General features: G+C 45.1%; 1 protein-coding gene across 1 annotated transcript in view; it reads right to left on the bottom strand.

Annotated features, from left to right (window-relative positions):
- The window catches only part of LOC119395726 (pancreatic triacylglycerol lipase), a 48,414-nt gene that overhangs the window by 23,413 nt on the left and 8,919 nt on the right, over window positions 1–16,082 (bottom strand). The window contains exon 2 of the mRNA XM_037662736.2: window positions 4,671–4,860. Coding sequence (XP_037518664.1) covers window positions 4,671–4,860 — 190 coding nt within the window. The remainder of the gene's footprint in view (window positions 1–4,670; window positions 4,861–16,082) is intronic.

The following is a 16,082-nucleotide window of genomic DNA, read 5'->3' as shown; positions in this document are numbered from 1 at the left end:
GTGGAACACTGGACGAACGTTGATGATGTAAAGGTACATCATGTTGCATTCAGAGAGATAAATAGAGAGAAAACGTTTGTTTATCAAGATGAAAACGTTTTCTGGCAGAGTGATTCTCGGCCGGTTAACCAGTTCATTATTAAAGTTTTATATTGCCAATGACACCAAGCAGATCAACACTGCAGCTCTCATCACTTACACGTTAGGCTGGAGCAGTTATAAGCTCTTTCGAAAGAAAGCTTAACTGTCATGGTAGCTTAGCACGTAGGCTGTTGCGATTGTAAGCTCTAGGGTGCGGGTTCGATTCCCAGCCACGGCGGGGACATTCCATCGAGGACGAAATGTAAAGAACACCAGTTTTCTTAGCGTTAGGTGCATATTAAAGAACCCTAGGTTAGGGAACTTCATCCGGATATCCCCTTTACGATGTGCGTCATAATATCGTGGTTTTCGCACGTAAAAATTGTCAAAAATGCTTATGCAACGGTGCGCCAATTAATACGTAATATTTTTCAAGTCAATTGAGCACGTCTCTGGCGGAAAGGTTGAATGATTAATTTGTCAACTGTAAAGGCTTCATGCTTGCCTGAATATCTAAAGTCGAAAGTTTCTATTCACTTTCACCAAGGTTGAGCGCTGGGCTAGTTGAGCAGCGGCCGACGCACACAGCAAGTATGAATCGAACAAAGACACACACAAGCACTGTGTGCATCATTCTACTATCGTCATCGTCCTTTTTTCACGCGGAAAACAGTGTATATTTGCGGTATACTCTGTGAAAAGGTCAGGAAAACAAGGAGCCTCCTGCAAACTAACGTGCTCGTGATAAATAATGGACACAAGAACCAACTATCACAATGGTGCACGTGCAGTGGATTGCATAATCCGAGAGACCGCGGGAGTGCATACCAAACTGCACATCGGCACCTTCTGATGGCTTTGCGGCTTTGTTGGAGCGCGTGCAAAATGAAAATTACATAGTAGTGGGCACTTCGCAACCGTATTTGCAGTAGACATTTTAGAATATATTTTAAACAGCCAATTTAGATGCGCACAGACGTTCCTTTCCTTACGGCGCGGTCGGATGTCCACCGAGGAGCAAAGCCAGGCTAGCGATTGAGCAGCCAATGCTCAAGTGTCCTCCATGTTTTTCTTTCCAGGCATCATATACGAAGGGAATCCCGTAACTCCATACCCATTTCTTATGTTATCGTTTTAAGGCGAAAACCAGAGAGGCCTCATTGAACGCGAAAATTGACCGTCGGCGTCGCGGTCCCACGGCGTCAGGGACAACAAGAGTGTAAAAAAAAACATCATCACGTGATAACGTCACCATAAGATGTCATCAGCATGACACAGATCGCTAAAATTTGTGACGTCAGTATGACGTCAGTGTGACGTCACGCGACGTAACGTCACATAATCACGACATCACATGACATCGAACATTGGTCAAAGGTGGGCAGATCACAGAGACATTGCAAAACCAGGGGAGGTGCCTCTGATCTTGGAGGAAGCGCAATGCCACGTTACGTGCAGAAAGCTTTCGGAGGGGGGCGGGGCAGGATCAACACATCGGGTGAGAAGAAAAAGAAAATGGCTTTCGCCTTCGAGTCATCTTATGTGAATGATAAGCAACCCTGTGATGTTTTGCTTTATTATTATTGTTATACAAATGCGCCTAGAAGGCGTCTAGGGTATCGAGCACCATTATCACAAAAGCTGCCAGTAATTTTAACAGCGCAGACTTGTTGAACTTGAGGTGCGGCTCTGCAGTGTAACGCGAGAAACCTCGCGTAGCTCTGACGTCACTGCGCATCGCCTAGCAAACACTTGGCACAGCTGCGCTTAACTTCGCAACGCCGCGCTGAGCCTCGCATAGCTCCGCGCAACCGTAAGGGGTGGTAAACAAAAGTGAGGGTGAAGAGGATAGAAAGAACGGGGGCAGAGGGTAAAGCACTGCATAGCCTTGCATAGTACAGTATAACAAGGGGATGCGAAAGGAAGTGAAGGTGAGGAGGAGTGATGTCAGGGTGAGCAGGATAGAAAAGAGTAAGGGGAGAGGGTAAAGCATTACATAGCCTTGTATAACATATATAACAAGGGGTGGGAAAGAGAACTGAGGTTGACGAGGGGGAAAGGGGAGGGTATAGGATGAAGCATAGCATTGCCTTGTATAGTATAGTACAGCAAGGTGTGGGAAATCAAAGTGAGCATGAGGATTAGAGAGGTAAGTAGGTGAGGTACTCTCCTACTTACCTACGGTACCGGTACTCACCTACGGAGTAGAAACTTGGAGGCTTGCAAATAGCGTTCAACACAAACTGAAGACGACGCAGCGAGCAATGGAATGTAAAATGATAGGTGTAACCTTAAGGGACAAGAGTGGGTCAGGGAACAAACGGGCGTTAAGGACATCTTAGTCGAAATCAAGAAGAAGAAATGGGCATGGGCATGTAGCGAGTATAGCGAGATAACCACTGTTCATTAAAACCAGCCGACTGGATTCCAAGACAAGGCAAGCGTGCGAAGGGGAGAGAGAAAGTTAGGCGGGCAGATGAGATTAAGAAGCTTGCGGGTATAAAGTGGCAACAGTAAGCACAGGACCGGATTGATTGGCGGAACAAGGGAGAGGCCTTTGCTCCGCAGTGGGCGCAGTCAGCCTGGTGCTGCTGCTGCTGCTGCTGATGATGATGATGATGTGGGGGTGAGGAGAATGGAAAGTAGGAGGGGAAAGGAGAAAGCATTGCATAGCCTTGTATAGTATAGTTTAGCAAGGTGGTGGGAAAGGGAAGTGAGGGTGAGGTGGAGTGACGCGGGGGCGAGGAGGAGGGAAAGGAGAAGGGGAGAGAGTAAAGCATAGCATAGCCTTCTAGTAGAGTATACCAAGAGGATGGGAAAGGGAAATGAGAGTGAAGGGGAGGGAAAGAAGGGAAGGCCACCAGCTCCGCTGTTTCTTCAGTCACCGCACCACTAGTGTGTAACTGTCGCAATTAGTTTTATAATTGATGTTTGCTCAGTGACTTCTAATACAATTTGTAACTGAAGAAGTACAAGAAATGAAGCTTAGAATAACAGAGAGCTGAGCTAGTTGGTACGTATTCATTCTAAAAAGAGACAGGGCGTGCAAACACGGACACAAGAAAGAGATCAGGACACCACAAACGCCGGCGTTTGTGGTGTCCTGATCTCTTTCTTGTGTCCGTGTTTGCACGCCCTGTCTCTTTTTAGAATGAAGAAGTACGAACCTAATTATCAAAATGTCAATGCGGCAGCTGTAGGCGCGTTTAATAGATATCTAGCGGCGTTATCTTGTGTAATGTACTAAGTGCGTGCTATTCTTTTCTCCTGTTTTTGATAATAACAGAAACCCTCAAAATGACAAAAATACCACGTGACCATGCCACGGTCCGCGCAGGAAACCAGCTCTCACGAGCAAGCTTGTTACTAGCAACCTATAGTACGCCGCCATGACAGCGTTAGCTTTAGTGTAGCTCGAAACGAGTTGTAGGAATGTGTGTCGCGGTAGTTCAGTTATTTCCTTCACTCTGTCGTACTCGAATTTATAATCCATATCTCACAACCCGTTAATCCCATTGATTACGCTTTCGGAGCGCTTTTCTGACCTCGATCAGACTTTGTGGTCACGGTATCGCCATGTTACGCTTTGTGGTCAAAAGAATGACTGTTCGCGCACGTGATCTATTCCATAACCACAGCCGCTAAGCTCGCTTCACGTTCAAAGCGACTCGTTGCTTCGACCGGGGCGTGGCTCTTAAAAGATTTGCTCGATCATTTATATTGCTCTACATCTTCATTCGTTGATGTGCACATGGTGAGCCTGTTTAATAACACTTCTTTCTTATGCTCGCTGCAGTGTAGTCACGTGGTACTTTCATATGTCGCGAACTTTCCTCTTGAACCAAAACATTACAAAAGAACAAAAACAAAAATACGAAGTGAGTACGTTGTTCGAAACAGAATAATTGCATGCCCCTTAAATATGCCTACACATTTCCCATTGACCACTTCATAATTAGAAAGTCCATCTCTAGTAACGAGATGTATTGTAATAAAATGATTCGATCTTAATAGCCGAACAAGTACACCGGTAACCACTCCAGTGTACTGGCAACAATATATATTAAGTTTGCTTCGGATGATGCAGTTTTTTATTAAACATTGGTGATCAATATACGAGAAAGCGTGTCCAATACGTTTTCCTCCGTGGTGTATTATCTATGCCACTCCTGCAAAGAACACTAGGGGACTGCGCCATTTACAAATCTAAATATCTAAATAAATAAATTCTATAATTAGCATTTTTTTAGGATATCGGCGCACCTCCCATGATTTCTTTGTGCGTCTCTAAGCACTTTCACGGCGGGGGGATGAGACGGAGGAGCGAGAAGGGGAGTTTAGAGCAACTATTGTGCGGTCAGTCAAAAAAAGACCTCTTTGCGCCAACTTGAGACGCTGGCAATTTAACACTCGGAATAATGTATCTCCTCATAATAATGACGAAGTCTATATATCGCCAATTAGAGAACCAAAGTTTGTTCATCTCAATAATTGCGGCATTGATCTCCTCAGAATCGATGCGCTGCTGATATCTGAGCATGGATATTGATGGAAATGTAATTGTGCGTGCATAGCTGTTACATGCAGACCTGTAGCAGCCGAGGGATCCGTAGCAGACGCCCCTTTCTGCTGTAGCCACGTCGGCGCTTCTGCGGTGGCGTCCGCTGTGCGCACGCTGCCATTGCGCGATGGATGTCGCCACCGCCGACCAGATCTCCTGCGGACTTGGCTCGTCGTCGAACAGCATCGGAGGTGGTTGGAACACGGCGTCGCGACTTCCTGCGCAGAGCGACGCCACCAATTTCAGCGCGCATGACGCTTACGAACATCAAGATGAGAAGCCCTCGAAGCCGTGTCATTCTGGTCAGCAGCTGAGCACCGTGACTACTAGGCCACAACGGCGGTTAATGGCGCCGGCTGCACAACTCCTACGAGGGTTGCGGTGCCCCACCTTTACGAGATATCCAATGTGTGATCTTCGTGGTACAAAGAACTTGTGAAATAACTCGTGAAAGAATGAATGCACAGAACAAAATGAGGACGACAAACACCCCGAATGCTTAGAAAACATAATGCACCTCATCGGCACTAACGCAGAAGGCGATGAAACTGGACAAATAAAAGACCTCACCGAACTGAGGCGCTGGAAACTGCTATCACCCTCAACTGCGAAACGTATAAATGCGTCAGCGAACTTGTTGGGCGTTACGACATGTGCCGCGCAAGAAGGCGAATTTACCCTTGCAATGTGAAATACGCGCACTTGCAACACTTCCCAAAACGAATTACAATTAGTCGTCTTAACAGCTACAAGACAGGTCCGGTCCTTCCAATATCATATTATAAAAGTTCGCACCATAAAGTAACATTCGATGGTACCGCCCTTAAACTCGTCTACAAAAAATATTTCTGAAAGGATCGTTTGAAGAGAAACTAAATTAAACGACCCACATATAAAATGCGTTGGTGCCAGGCCGGAACTTATCGTCAGCTGGAAAGCTTTCTTTTCTGCAATTCGTAAGCACTTTCTTTGTAGTGCCGTGCTGCATAGAGGTGCATATGACCACGCTTCCATTTTATGTATGGATAACCTCTCTCTATATTCAAAGCTAACGCGCATCGTTCAGCGACCTTCATTACAAACCAGCTTATAGAAATAAGGTGGGTAGAACCCTACATTATCTACCATCTTAAAGTCACATATTCTTAGCGTAGGGCACCAACAAAACAAATTACAGCCAGTTTGTATTTCTGCGGAGGTCATTTTATTTATCATAATGTAAAAAAACTCGATATTCACGAGCAGCCATCTATTTCATTTAAGCATGTCACATAGGGTTCGACTTTGTGAGTTTATTTTAACACACAATTTGTATTGCATAATTTGTTGAGAAACTAAAACATGTAAAATAATACAAAATGTGGTGCTATATGTGCGAAAAAAGCTGCGATTTTACCGCAGCTTGACTAGCCACCCATCCCAACTAACACGACAGAAAAGTTACATAGAAAGAACACAGCAAGACACAAAAGAAGTGTGAACCTTCAAATAGTAAAGTATAATGTAATGATAGTGAACGTAACAGCGTGAACATTTTCAACTGCTATTTGGGAAATACGTGAAAAGAAATCAGAAGGACGCAAAAACGCAACTTTTGAGCGGGCAATTAGTTCTATGGTTTCTAAGCTCCAAACTAAGGCGTCAAGAGAAATTTCCTTTCACCCGCCGAATTGTGAGCCGCCACATTTATTTTCACCTATACGTTTTGGTTTGTTCTGTTTTTTTTTTTAATGCTAGCCTAAGTAGTTCTAAGCTGATGTTTGCTATTTCTTTATCTCCGTCTATCTCGCAATCGTAATTGCAATGTCTCCCAATGAAAAGGTTATGCTTGGCGTTAGTGAAGAGCAATATGCGGCAAGATTTTCTTTTCTTTGTTATTGTTGTGCTGACCAGAAAATCTCTAATAGCGCAGTTCAAGCAAAGACACCCGTGGGAACAACTCCTTGCCACTCGCATCTTCATATATTAATATCACCACGGAAAATGAGGTAATCGGTGCCTCATTACTGGCCGCACTCACGATCGGGAAGCGCTCTGAGGCTACTACAAGGAAGGCACGCAGAAACATTTCCAAATATAATTGGCGAGACACGCAACGGCAATAACAATAACAATTAACTGCAACGACCGTACTTCTTTTCCAGACTGCCCTCTTTCACCGCAGTCGTCAAGCAACAACAACAAAAAGTAATCACCCCAGCTTTAGTGAGCACAGCGACAGCGCTTAGGCTAATGCCAAATATAATGAGGGACGTTATACGAGGGCGTGGGCATTTCTGTTCGTACATTTCTGCCTTCCGGTTTCGCTCGCCAACAGCGTCCATGCAAGCCAACATTACCTTTTTTTGTGGCTCTTCATAATAAATAACCCTTTTCTTTATGTCACCGTAATGAAATTGGTTTCAATATATTTTACGCCTAGGCAGCGACCCATGCTTCAGTCTGTGAAGTGTTCGTAGCGGTTGACCTATGCGCCAACAAGATCTGCAACGTCCCCTAGCACGTTTCAATAGTTTATAAACAGAACTTTAGTTACCCCAGCGTACGTCCGAGATATTGGCTTGCAAACAAAATAGCCCCTGCTTCGATTGTGCTACTGTTAGAATGCACGATCATTTTTATGCATAAGCACTAAATACTGATAGTAGGCCGCCTGAAACATTTGGCGTAGACAATAGTTGCACCTTCGCGGAATGGCTACGGAATTCCTCATACGGCACATATTATGGCCGAGAAAAAAAATAAGACGGGAGTCGGGCTCGCTGCTAGGAATTAAAGACATCTTCCGTAGCCTTAGGAAAACACATATTTCATAACGCTCTAAGAGGGGACGGCATCGGCGCATTTTCTTCTGTAAACAAGCGCAGCTAGTCTTTGCGAACGTGAGACACTATATAGTCGCCGTGTTCCTGCGTGGCAGTTAAGTGTTCTACCACGCAGTACTTGAAACTGCTTCGGATGAAGATCCTATACAGGCGTGACGTCGGTCAAAGAGCCCCGTTTAGTGTGGTAGTACTGCAGAACCGTAGAATATAAACAGCCCTCACGCCATGCAAACTGCATAACGAGTGAGTGGTTTATAGCTTCCCACCTATTAGAGTGGGCTCAACCATAATTCGTCATCATCATCAGGCACAGCATCAACAAAGTGTGCAGCTGGATACGTGTGCCTGTTGCCTTACAGATGCGTAGTGGGTACATCGCTAAAGCCTGCACACCACTCAAAAAAAAAAAAAACCTTCCCAAAAAGTATTCGCAGGTCGTGTTCAAAGAACCTATTTAAATGCATAACATGTGCATTGCTTGTTGCGGCTCATTTTTTATTACATGAGCGCGGAGAACTAAGTCCGAAGTTGTCAGTGCAGCCAGGCTTTCGCCTTCTCGTTTTACAAGAGCGTAACACTTGTCCAATTTTCGCAGCAGAAGGACCCACCTGAATGGTTGTCTCTATTGCATCAGTTGATAAACCTAAGACGAGTTTAGTTCTGCCGAGTGAGCACAAGCAAAAATGACTCGCTTTTAACGCGAGAGCGTTAAAAGCGAGTCATTTTTAGACAGTTAAGAGTCACTCGGGTAAAGTTAGTTATAGTTAGTTTATGTTAGTTAAAAGTCAGTTTAAGTTAGCTAAATGCGAGACAGTCAGTTAAAAGCGAGTCAAAAGCGAGCCAAACTGACTCGCTTCTAACGCGAAAGCGTTAAAAGCGAGTCAGTTTATCTTACGAAGTAGAAGGTTATTCAAATAAGCATTGAAATTTTCTCTATAAGGCGACCGAATTAAATCGGTCGGTGTATGCGCACGTTCTAATTAGCCCATGTCGTACGGTGTGTCGTCTTGTGTCATGACTGAACACGACCTGACCGTGCAGTCTTCAGATCGTGACTCTGCAGATTATGATAATTTATACTTGTTCAAAAAAATGTCTTAATAGATTCCAGATTAGAGGAGATTTGGCCATCTTGTAGGATTATGGTTTTTGCAAATAGGGGGTGGCGCAAAGATAGTTTTTATTTGTGTAAGGCGGGCGCGACGTATATTTTGTTCGTACTGAGTAAAACCAGTAATGAATTTCTAGCTTCAGCACGTGATATACGAAGAAGCATTGCCAAAAACCTTCAGAAAACGCCAGTAACTTAACGTTTAAATGCCGATTTCCTTCACATCATATCTACATGTTTTCAGTTATGTTTTTCCAGCAATGAAGAAAAGAGACAAATCGAGCCTGTGCATCCTAGTAATTCGATGACTTTGCTGGGGTGAAAAAACTTTGCTCTATTTTCACGCTTTCTTACTCTCTCGATCACTCACATGCACGGCCCCACTCATAAAGTTTAAGCACACAGACCTATATTGTTCCTTCAACTCAATAAATAAATATACTGCAAATACAGAAAGGCACTGAACGAAATCCGTAGCTTCGTTCTTTCCAAAACTTATTCGCTCGTATTCTTGCCACAACTGCCGTTAAACCCCAGATATTATATTGCCACTGCTGCGTATACCTTGGCGTATTATTTATTGTTGGGCCTCTTGAGTTGTTGAGTGAACAACAGCGCATTAGTCCAACGCAAATACGACGCATTCTTAATCTAAACACCTCTATCCGCGCAAGGCCTCACTCTACGATATGACCAAGTCTCTTCGAGGCCCCCATAGACTTTCCACATGAAGTATACGCCAGAATTCGACGTGAAGCTTCGGATACCCATGAAAGCACTTTTATAAAGCTTATTTAGACGACCCCTGCGTGGCAGTATAAGAAAAGAGATGTCAGCAGGCGGCAAGCACCGGTCAACAAGGTGGTCAGCAACCTTTGAAAGCGTGAGCAAGGATGCGTGAAGTTAAGACCACTCGCAGCGTCGGCGAGCACAAAAAGAGACGTCGTAAGCGAAATTTCTCAGCCGAGGAAATGGTGCCGAATGAGGCAAACCTCCAGCTGTATGTAGTACGCTACTCTCCTCACGAATCATGCAAGTTATCCAACCTATAACGACATTGGCGTGGTACACGGCCTATCTCTATTGAGGCCTTCCTGATTCTGACAGGTTGAGCGTCGCGGCGTTTATTCTTAACTAGATGAAAAATAAGCCTCTCTGTTTCGACATCTGGTTTCAAAAGTTTGGTTTCAGGACGCTGGATCTCCGGCGAGTGAGAGACTTCGCTTTTATGCCCGGATCCAGCTCGTACTTTTCGAGAGTTTAGTTTCTTTCTTTTCAACTTGCTTTTTTTTTTTTTGTTCCTGCCCAGCGCTTGTCTGCTGTCTTCTTTCCTTGCCTCTTTGACCTCGTGTCCTGAATTTATGCGAGAGCGTATTGCATCGCATGTCAGCCAAGGCACGCAACGCGTCAGAACAAGAACGGCTACGCCTTTAAAGGGTATAAAAATAGACACCGCAGGCATCCGCAAACACAGCTGTGGTCAGCAACGATACCGGATAGAGCGACTTCAGGATGTGGTGTGGGTTCTAAAAGATTGGTGTAGATCAGGTCGATAAACGAGCAGTCGCAGCACGTGCGGTCAGCTTTCGAGCGCGTTACGATTGCCCCGTTTAACCTGTTTCTTAAGCGAATGCAATGAATGGGACGCTGTTGACGCTCAGAGGTATCCTAGTCTAGCCGAGTCGCTGTTCATTGTTCTCGCATTGCACGGTTAAGCAGCAATCTGCAGAGAGCCCAAGGTGCCGCTAAGGTGCGCCAAAGGGTTTACCCACGGCTGCAGCCAATACACATTGTTACGCAGCATTGCTTCGTTCTACATCAGTGGTGCTTCTCCTGTTTACCTTACCTCGTCCGCAGATTTCTTTAAAAGTGGTGACCGTAAGATTTGAAGGCACACTAAAGTGAAACGAATAATCAGTTTAGATTGATGACTTGTACTCGAAGAACTCTAATGCCGTTAATTTCACCGTCCTACGTTTATTAATGGTGGAGGAAATCAAGGTCAAAGTTTCATTTTTAAACTTCGCGCCGGTATATGCGTGCGTGACGTTGTGCGTGCGTGACAATGTACTTCATTTTTACCAAATAGGAGCCACGTAAGACCGAGTAGACACCGTCAAAATCTATGACGTCATGGCGTTTGGTGCGGGAATTTTCAAATGGCGTCTGCACTCGCATTTTCTTTATGCGCGTTTTCTTCTCGAGGAAAGAGTGGTCACTTTGCAATTGTGAAAACTATTTTACTAATACGAGAAAAATCGTTTTTATCTTTGGTGTCCCTGTCAATGCGAAGCATTTCTTAGCGAACTAGAGGCACTTTGAGCGTTTCTATCTATCTATCTATCTATCTATCTATCTATCTATCTATCTATCTATCTATCTATCTATCTATCTATCTATCTATCTATCTATCTATCTATCTATCTATCTATCTATCTATCTATCTATCTATCTATCTATCTATCTATCTATCTATCTATCTATCTATCTATCTATCCGCCTACATCTGAGTGGGTCCGCCGCGGTGGTGTAACGGTTACGGTTATCCGCTGCTAACCTGATGGTCGCGGGTAGAATTCCGGCCGCGTCTGTTCGCATTTCGATGGAGGTGAAATGCCAGAGGCCCGTGTACTGTGCGATGTCACTGCACGGTAAAGAACACCGGACGGTCAAAATTTCCAGAAAGTTCTAATAATGCCTGCCTCATAATCATATTGTGGCTTTGGCACGTAGATGACCAGATATAATTATAACGTCTGGGTGATCTCGTAGTGGCCTTCTTAAATTGGTATATGCCAAAATTGGCATGGGAGGGCGTGTGGTATGGCAAAAGTTGCCTGGTCGTGATCTAAATAACGGGGAAATCCTGTCACGTACGTCATGAAACCCTTTCCACTAGTCACGTGTGGTATATGCCTGTACACCACGGGTCGCGATGTGCAGGTATGCGCCACAGGGTATTCACAGCTAATATCTAGCCACGAACGGCGAGAACAGAGATTGGTAATAAATTAAACGCATACCGTTAAGAAAATGCGGCATCGGCCACGTTGACTCAGCTAATGGAAAAAAAAGGAAAGCAAGATCCCTGCAGGAACCGAACCCAGGCACTCTGCGTGGCAGCCAAATATTCTACCTCAGGGCCACGCCACGTTTGGAAACTGCTTTGGAAGAGATCCTATGTAGGCGTCATGTCGGTGCAACGGGCGATGTGGTTCCAGTGCAGGCTATCTAATTTATAACAAGGTAATAAAAATTACACACCCACTGCCGTGATGCAAGCTTCATCTCGGGTTAACGTGAATTGTGGTTCCAGTATTGGCTCCACTTTGATAACAGTCTAATGAACATTACATATGTACTTCTACGATCCAGCAAGCTATATTCAAGCGTTGGTTGACCCCGGAGGAATTGGCTAAGGAATGTTACGTATGATGCACCGTAGCGCGCACTTCGTTTCGATAAAACTGACGTCCGTGCATCGGTTTTTTTCGTCAGCACGTGGGGGCTGGCATTATGTCAGCCTATAAGTTAGTATACTTCAAACGCCAGGGTAGTCCACGTGCCTGGACTAGCCTGGCGGTAGTCCAGGCCCACGATGTGCACACAACTAGTCCATTTGCAATAGCACATCTTTCCACCTCGTAACGCTTGGCTCAAAGCCAAAAAAGAGGCAGAGACATAGCTGACAGCTTCGCGTGAAACCGATTCCCGCAATGCGTGGGATCTGAAGGATTTTTATTATTGTGTACGTCATCGCTTTGATGCATTATAGCACTAACAGCTGAAAAATGATGCTCATCAACTATTGCAATAAATCTTCATCGTGGCATTTCCCTTTCTTTCGTGGAACAACCCGCATGTCGATGCTGTGATATTCCGAGATACTACACGGGAGTCTCTTGAGATAGCGAAGAAGAAATCAGGCTACATGCTATTCTCAATTACGAAAATGCTTTAAAGTATCAGGGAGTTATGTTTCTCATAAATATATGATTTATTTCAGTGAACTCTATTGTCGTCCCAGGGTGTTTGCCGCTACAGAAAAAGTACTGATGACGGCAGAGAGCAAATATCCCATTTCCCTTATTCTTGATTATTTTCGGACACAATCCCTGAAACACGCTCTATACTTTGAAGGCATTGTGCTATTGCTCGTAATTAGTCTAGCGAAATTGATAGTACTCGTATCATCATTTATATATTAACCTTTCATCATGCTGCTTCGGCCGCGTGTGTATAATACAGAAGTGCAGTAAAGTCTAATCTGTCGTCACAAGCGCGCATCTGGGCTGGCATTATAACACCTCGAAGGCAGTGTTACTCGTTTTTATTCGTGGGGTGACATAAAAAGCTCCACTAAAGCCGATTATGGAGTCGGCTGCGAGCACTGCAGCACGCCAGAAGGACACTGTCTTCCATATGCGCTGCTCAAAAAATATTCTTTATTCCTTACCAATTGCCACTGTTCATTTCCCAAGGTTACCCTGTAGATAAGTTGTCTGTGTTGTTTTTTATAGACCCTACTGCATCTTAGCTTGCTTCACTCTATTTGGTGAATCCGAAGAAAGAAGGTAACGCTTCTGCTACTGGATACCCAAAACTCAGTGTAGTTTCGGTTTCAAGTTGGTACATAATTATCAAACACATCTAACGGATACCAATTTACTGCACTTCACGGTGACGCCGATTGCTCCAATGGACGAAGCGATGCCTTAATTCAGTCATACTGTCACGTGGTCGTGAAGTCGACGAAGACAGCAGTCGGCGTTTGCAGAATGAAACTGTTTATTTGGCCGAACTTGTGGCCGGAAAATGAGAACTAGAACTACAGCAATACACGCTGTACAATGATAGCGGCGAACAGGACGTCGTCCGTCGATCAACTGACAAGCGGTCAAGTGCGTCGGTTTTTATACAGGTGCTATGGAACTTTCCAGCGATATCGCTGGTGGCGGCGTTATCTCTCGATAAAGCTGGAACATTCGCGTGCGGCGCGAAATCTTAACAAAACGATCTACTACAATCGAGAAGTCTCTCGAACACTGCTTCGCGGGCAGCGTCGAGCGTTGATAACCGCCCTTGCTGGTCAAACCCAAAAAACATCAAAATAGGACAAGAAGTGGGCGTGGCAATACAGTCAAGGGGCGGCCAGCGAAGACGGTAGAAAATTAAATGGCGGAGATGCCCCGGTGACACTCGTCACCGACTGTGTAATATTGGTACTGGAGCATGCCTGCTGCTCCAGGGCTAGGTGCATCGCCGACAGTAGTGGATTTTTTGGCTTCTCTATTTGCAATCGGCAATGATCGTCAATATTGCGGCAAAATATGGAGTAACAGAAGGTGTACTCAAAGCGACGCTTATTTTACTGAGACAGCAGTTAAATCTAGAAACAAGTCTCACGCTGTGTGCCCGTCATGTCTGTCCATATCTCCGTTCCTCTAAGCCGTCTACGATCATTCATGTTCGTCGTCAAGTGCACACGGCAGCACGTCTTATAGCGCTAGCACCTAGCGGCATTAAGTTCATCAAGGAGCACACCGGAAGTCACCCCCGCCAACCGGAAGTTGAGCATTGGCTCGAACACAAACGTGCGCGCGAGGGGGGCAGCCCCCCTCGCCTGATCAGCTAGGAGGGGGTCGCAATGTCTGCCCCATAAATTTACGCAGTTACGGCCACGCGCAGGTTTTGGGCGATGATGGCGGCCGAAGGCCCCTGATGTTGCATTCCAAGAATTGTTCACTTCCTATCTTTACTTCAGGAAAGCCAGGGACCAAGCGCAGGCCATTGTGAGAAGCACGCCATCGTTTCATTTTCATTTTTTTTTTCATCCATTGTGAAGTATGTTGTCCCTTGGACTCAACCAACGGGAGGCGAGGGGGGGGAGGCTGCGATGAAACTTTGCCCTCTCTTGTCTATGGATTCGAATGTTATGAAACCACCCCATTAAAAAATAAAACTTCATATAAAAGGGAGATGATCGCTTAATTTAGGAGTTGCATATTATCAGAGCATCAGTTTAGTTAGGTGAAGGTCCCATTAAAGTTCAGGATAATTAATAAAACTTAATTGAATAAGCTCAGCGAAAGAGCAGACGGTTTTCTTGTCAAGAGCTGGGATCGCTGTGGCACCTGGCGGAGTTCCACGCGCTTCAACCATGGGCGTCTTTATACGTAGCCTCCGCAATTCTCTTCGGAACCGCGACGGCGCACTGCCCAAGTTCATCTAGGAGGCCCCACAGAGCTCCACTCGTCGAGTGCGCTTAAAATAATTGAGTTCATTCATTCATTCATTCATTCATTCATTCATTCATTCATTCATTCATTCATTCATCTCCTTGTTTCAAACAAAGAAGTGCCGGAGTGCAAGAACACACCTTTTTCTTGTGGGTACGCACCATCAAGATCGCACATACCAGGCATACTACGCCAGTAGCCCCCCATTCCCCCGAAATTTAGATGGAGGGGAATATTTTACCAAAAATAAATACAGAAAATAGGTGTTTTTCTCAAATAGTCAAGGTTTTCAACAAGTGGGCCCCACCCGAAAAAAATTCCTGGCTGCGGGGCCTGGCACATACCCAATACAGAACTGTCTTCTTTGAAGCCATGCATAAAGGAAATCATCATCATCATCTCTAAATCTACCCAAGTGAACGGAATGCCACACAACGCTTGGAGCTAGCGCCATTAAATGCACTTAGATGGAACATGAAGGCCGCCTAAAGTTTTTAGGGGCGAAGCTCCTTAAGGCGGCACCCGTTCGTCCCTCGTAGTCGTCGTGGTCGTAGTAGTGAGTAACAAGTCTTACGCTTTGACCTCCAAGGTGGTGCCGGTGGGAGATTTCTCCTGTGCGTTGTTGAACAATAAAAAATTCGCAGCGTGCGCGTTAACTAAAAGCCGAATTCTTCTGTCTCTCATTCCCCATTAGCAGCCATTGGCATGTTCCAGTAGGAAACGTTAGTAGAAGTAGAAGTGTAAGTGTTAGCTAAAAGCCGACTTCTTCTGTCTCTCATTGCCATTAGCAGCCATTGTTTACCTCCAAGGTAGTGCCTGGTGAGATTTCTCCTGTGCGTGATTAAACAATGAAAATTTTGTTCAAAACGCCGTTGATTGATGAAATAAACCAACGAAAGACGCCAGATGTTTTGTAAAAGCAGAACGAAAGAACGCCAGATGTTTTTCTTAAAGTGTAGTAGTAGTAGTTATACGTAGCCACCTCGCCCGATCGTCAACGGGCGAGGTGGACCGGCAACGGCGCGAGGACCCTGCCGTACGAGAGTTAAATCACACTAAAAGACATACTTTGCGGGCGATACACTCTAGTGAGCTTTCAATTTTTCGTCTTAATGTACATGATAAAGAAATTATTTCTACGAAAAACGCAAGGCACACCTTGAGCAATATATTTGGTTTTGGGACGCTAAATGGAACCATGAGGCGATGCGAAGCCGGAGCACTTGCACGATCGCGTTCCGTTGGCTTTCGTTGGGCATGCTACC

This window comes from Rhipicephalus sanguineus, chromosome 6 (genome assembly GCF_013339695.2).
Source record: "Rhipicephalus sanguineus isolate Rsan-2018 chromosome 6, BIME_Rsan_1.4, whole genome shotgun sequence".
NCBI lineage: Eukaryota > Metazoa > Arthropoda > Arachnida > Ixodida > Ixodidae > Rhipicephalus > Rhipicephalus sanguineus.
The sequence above is the reverse complement of the archived record's forward strand: the minus strand, read 5'-3'. Positions and strand labels throughout refer to the sequence as shown.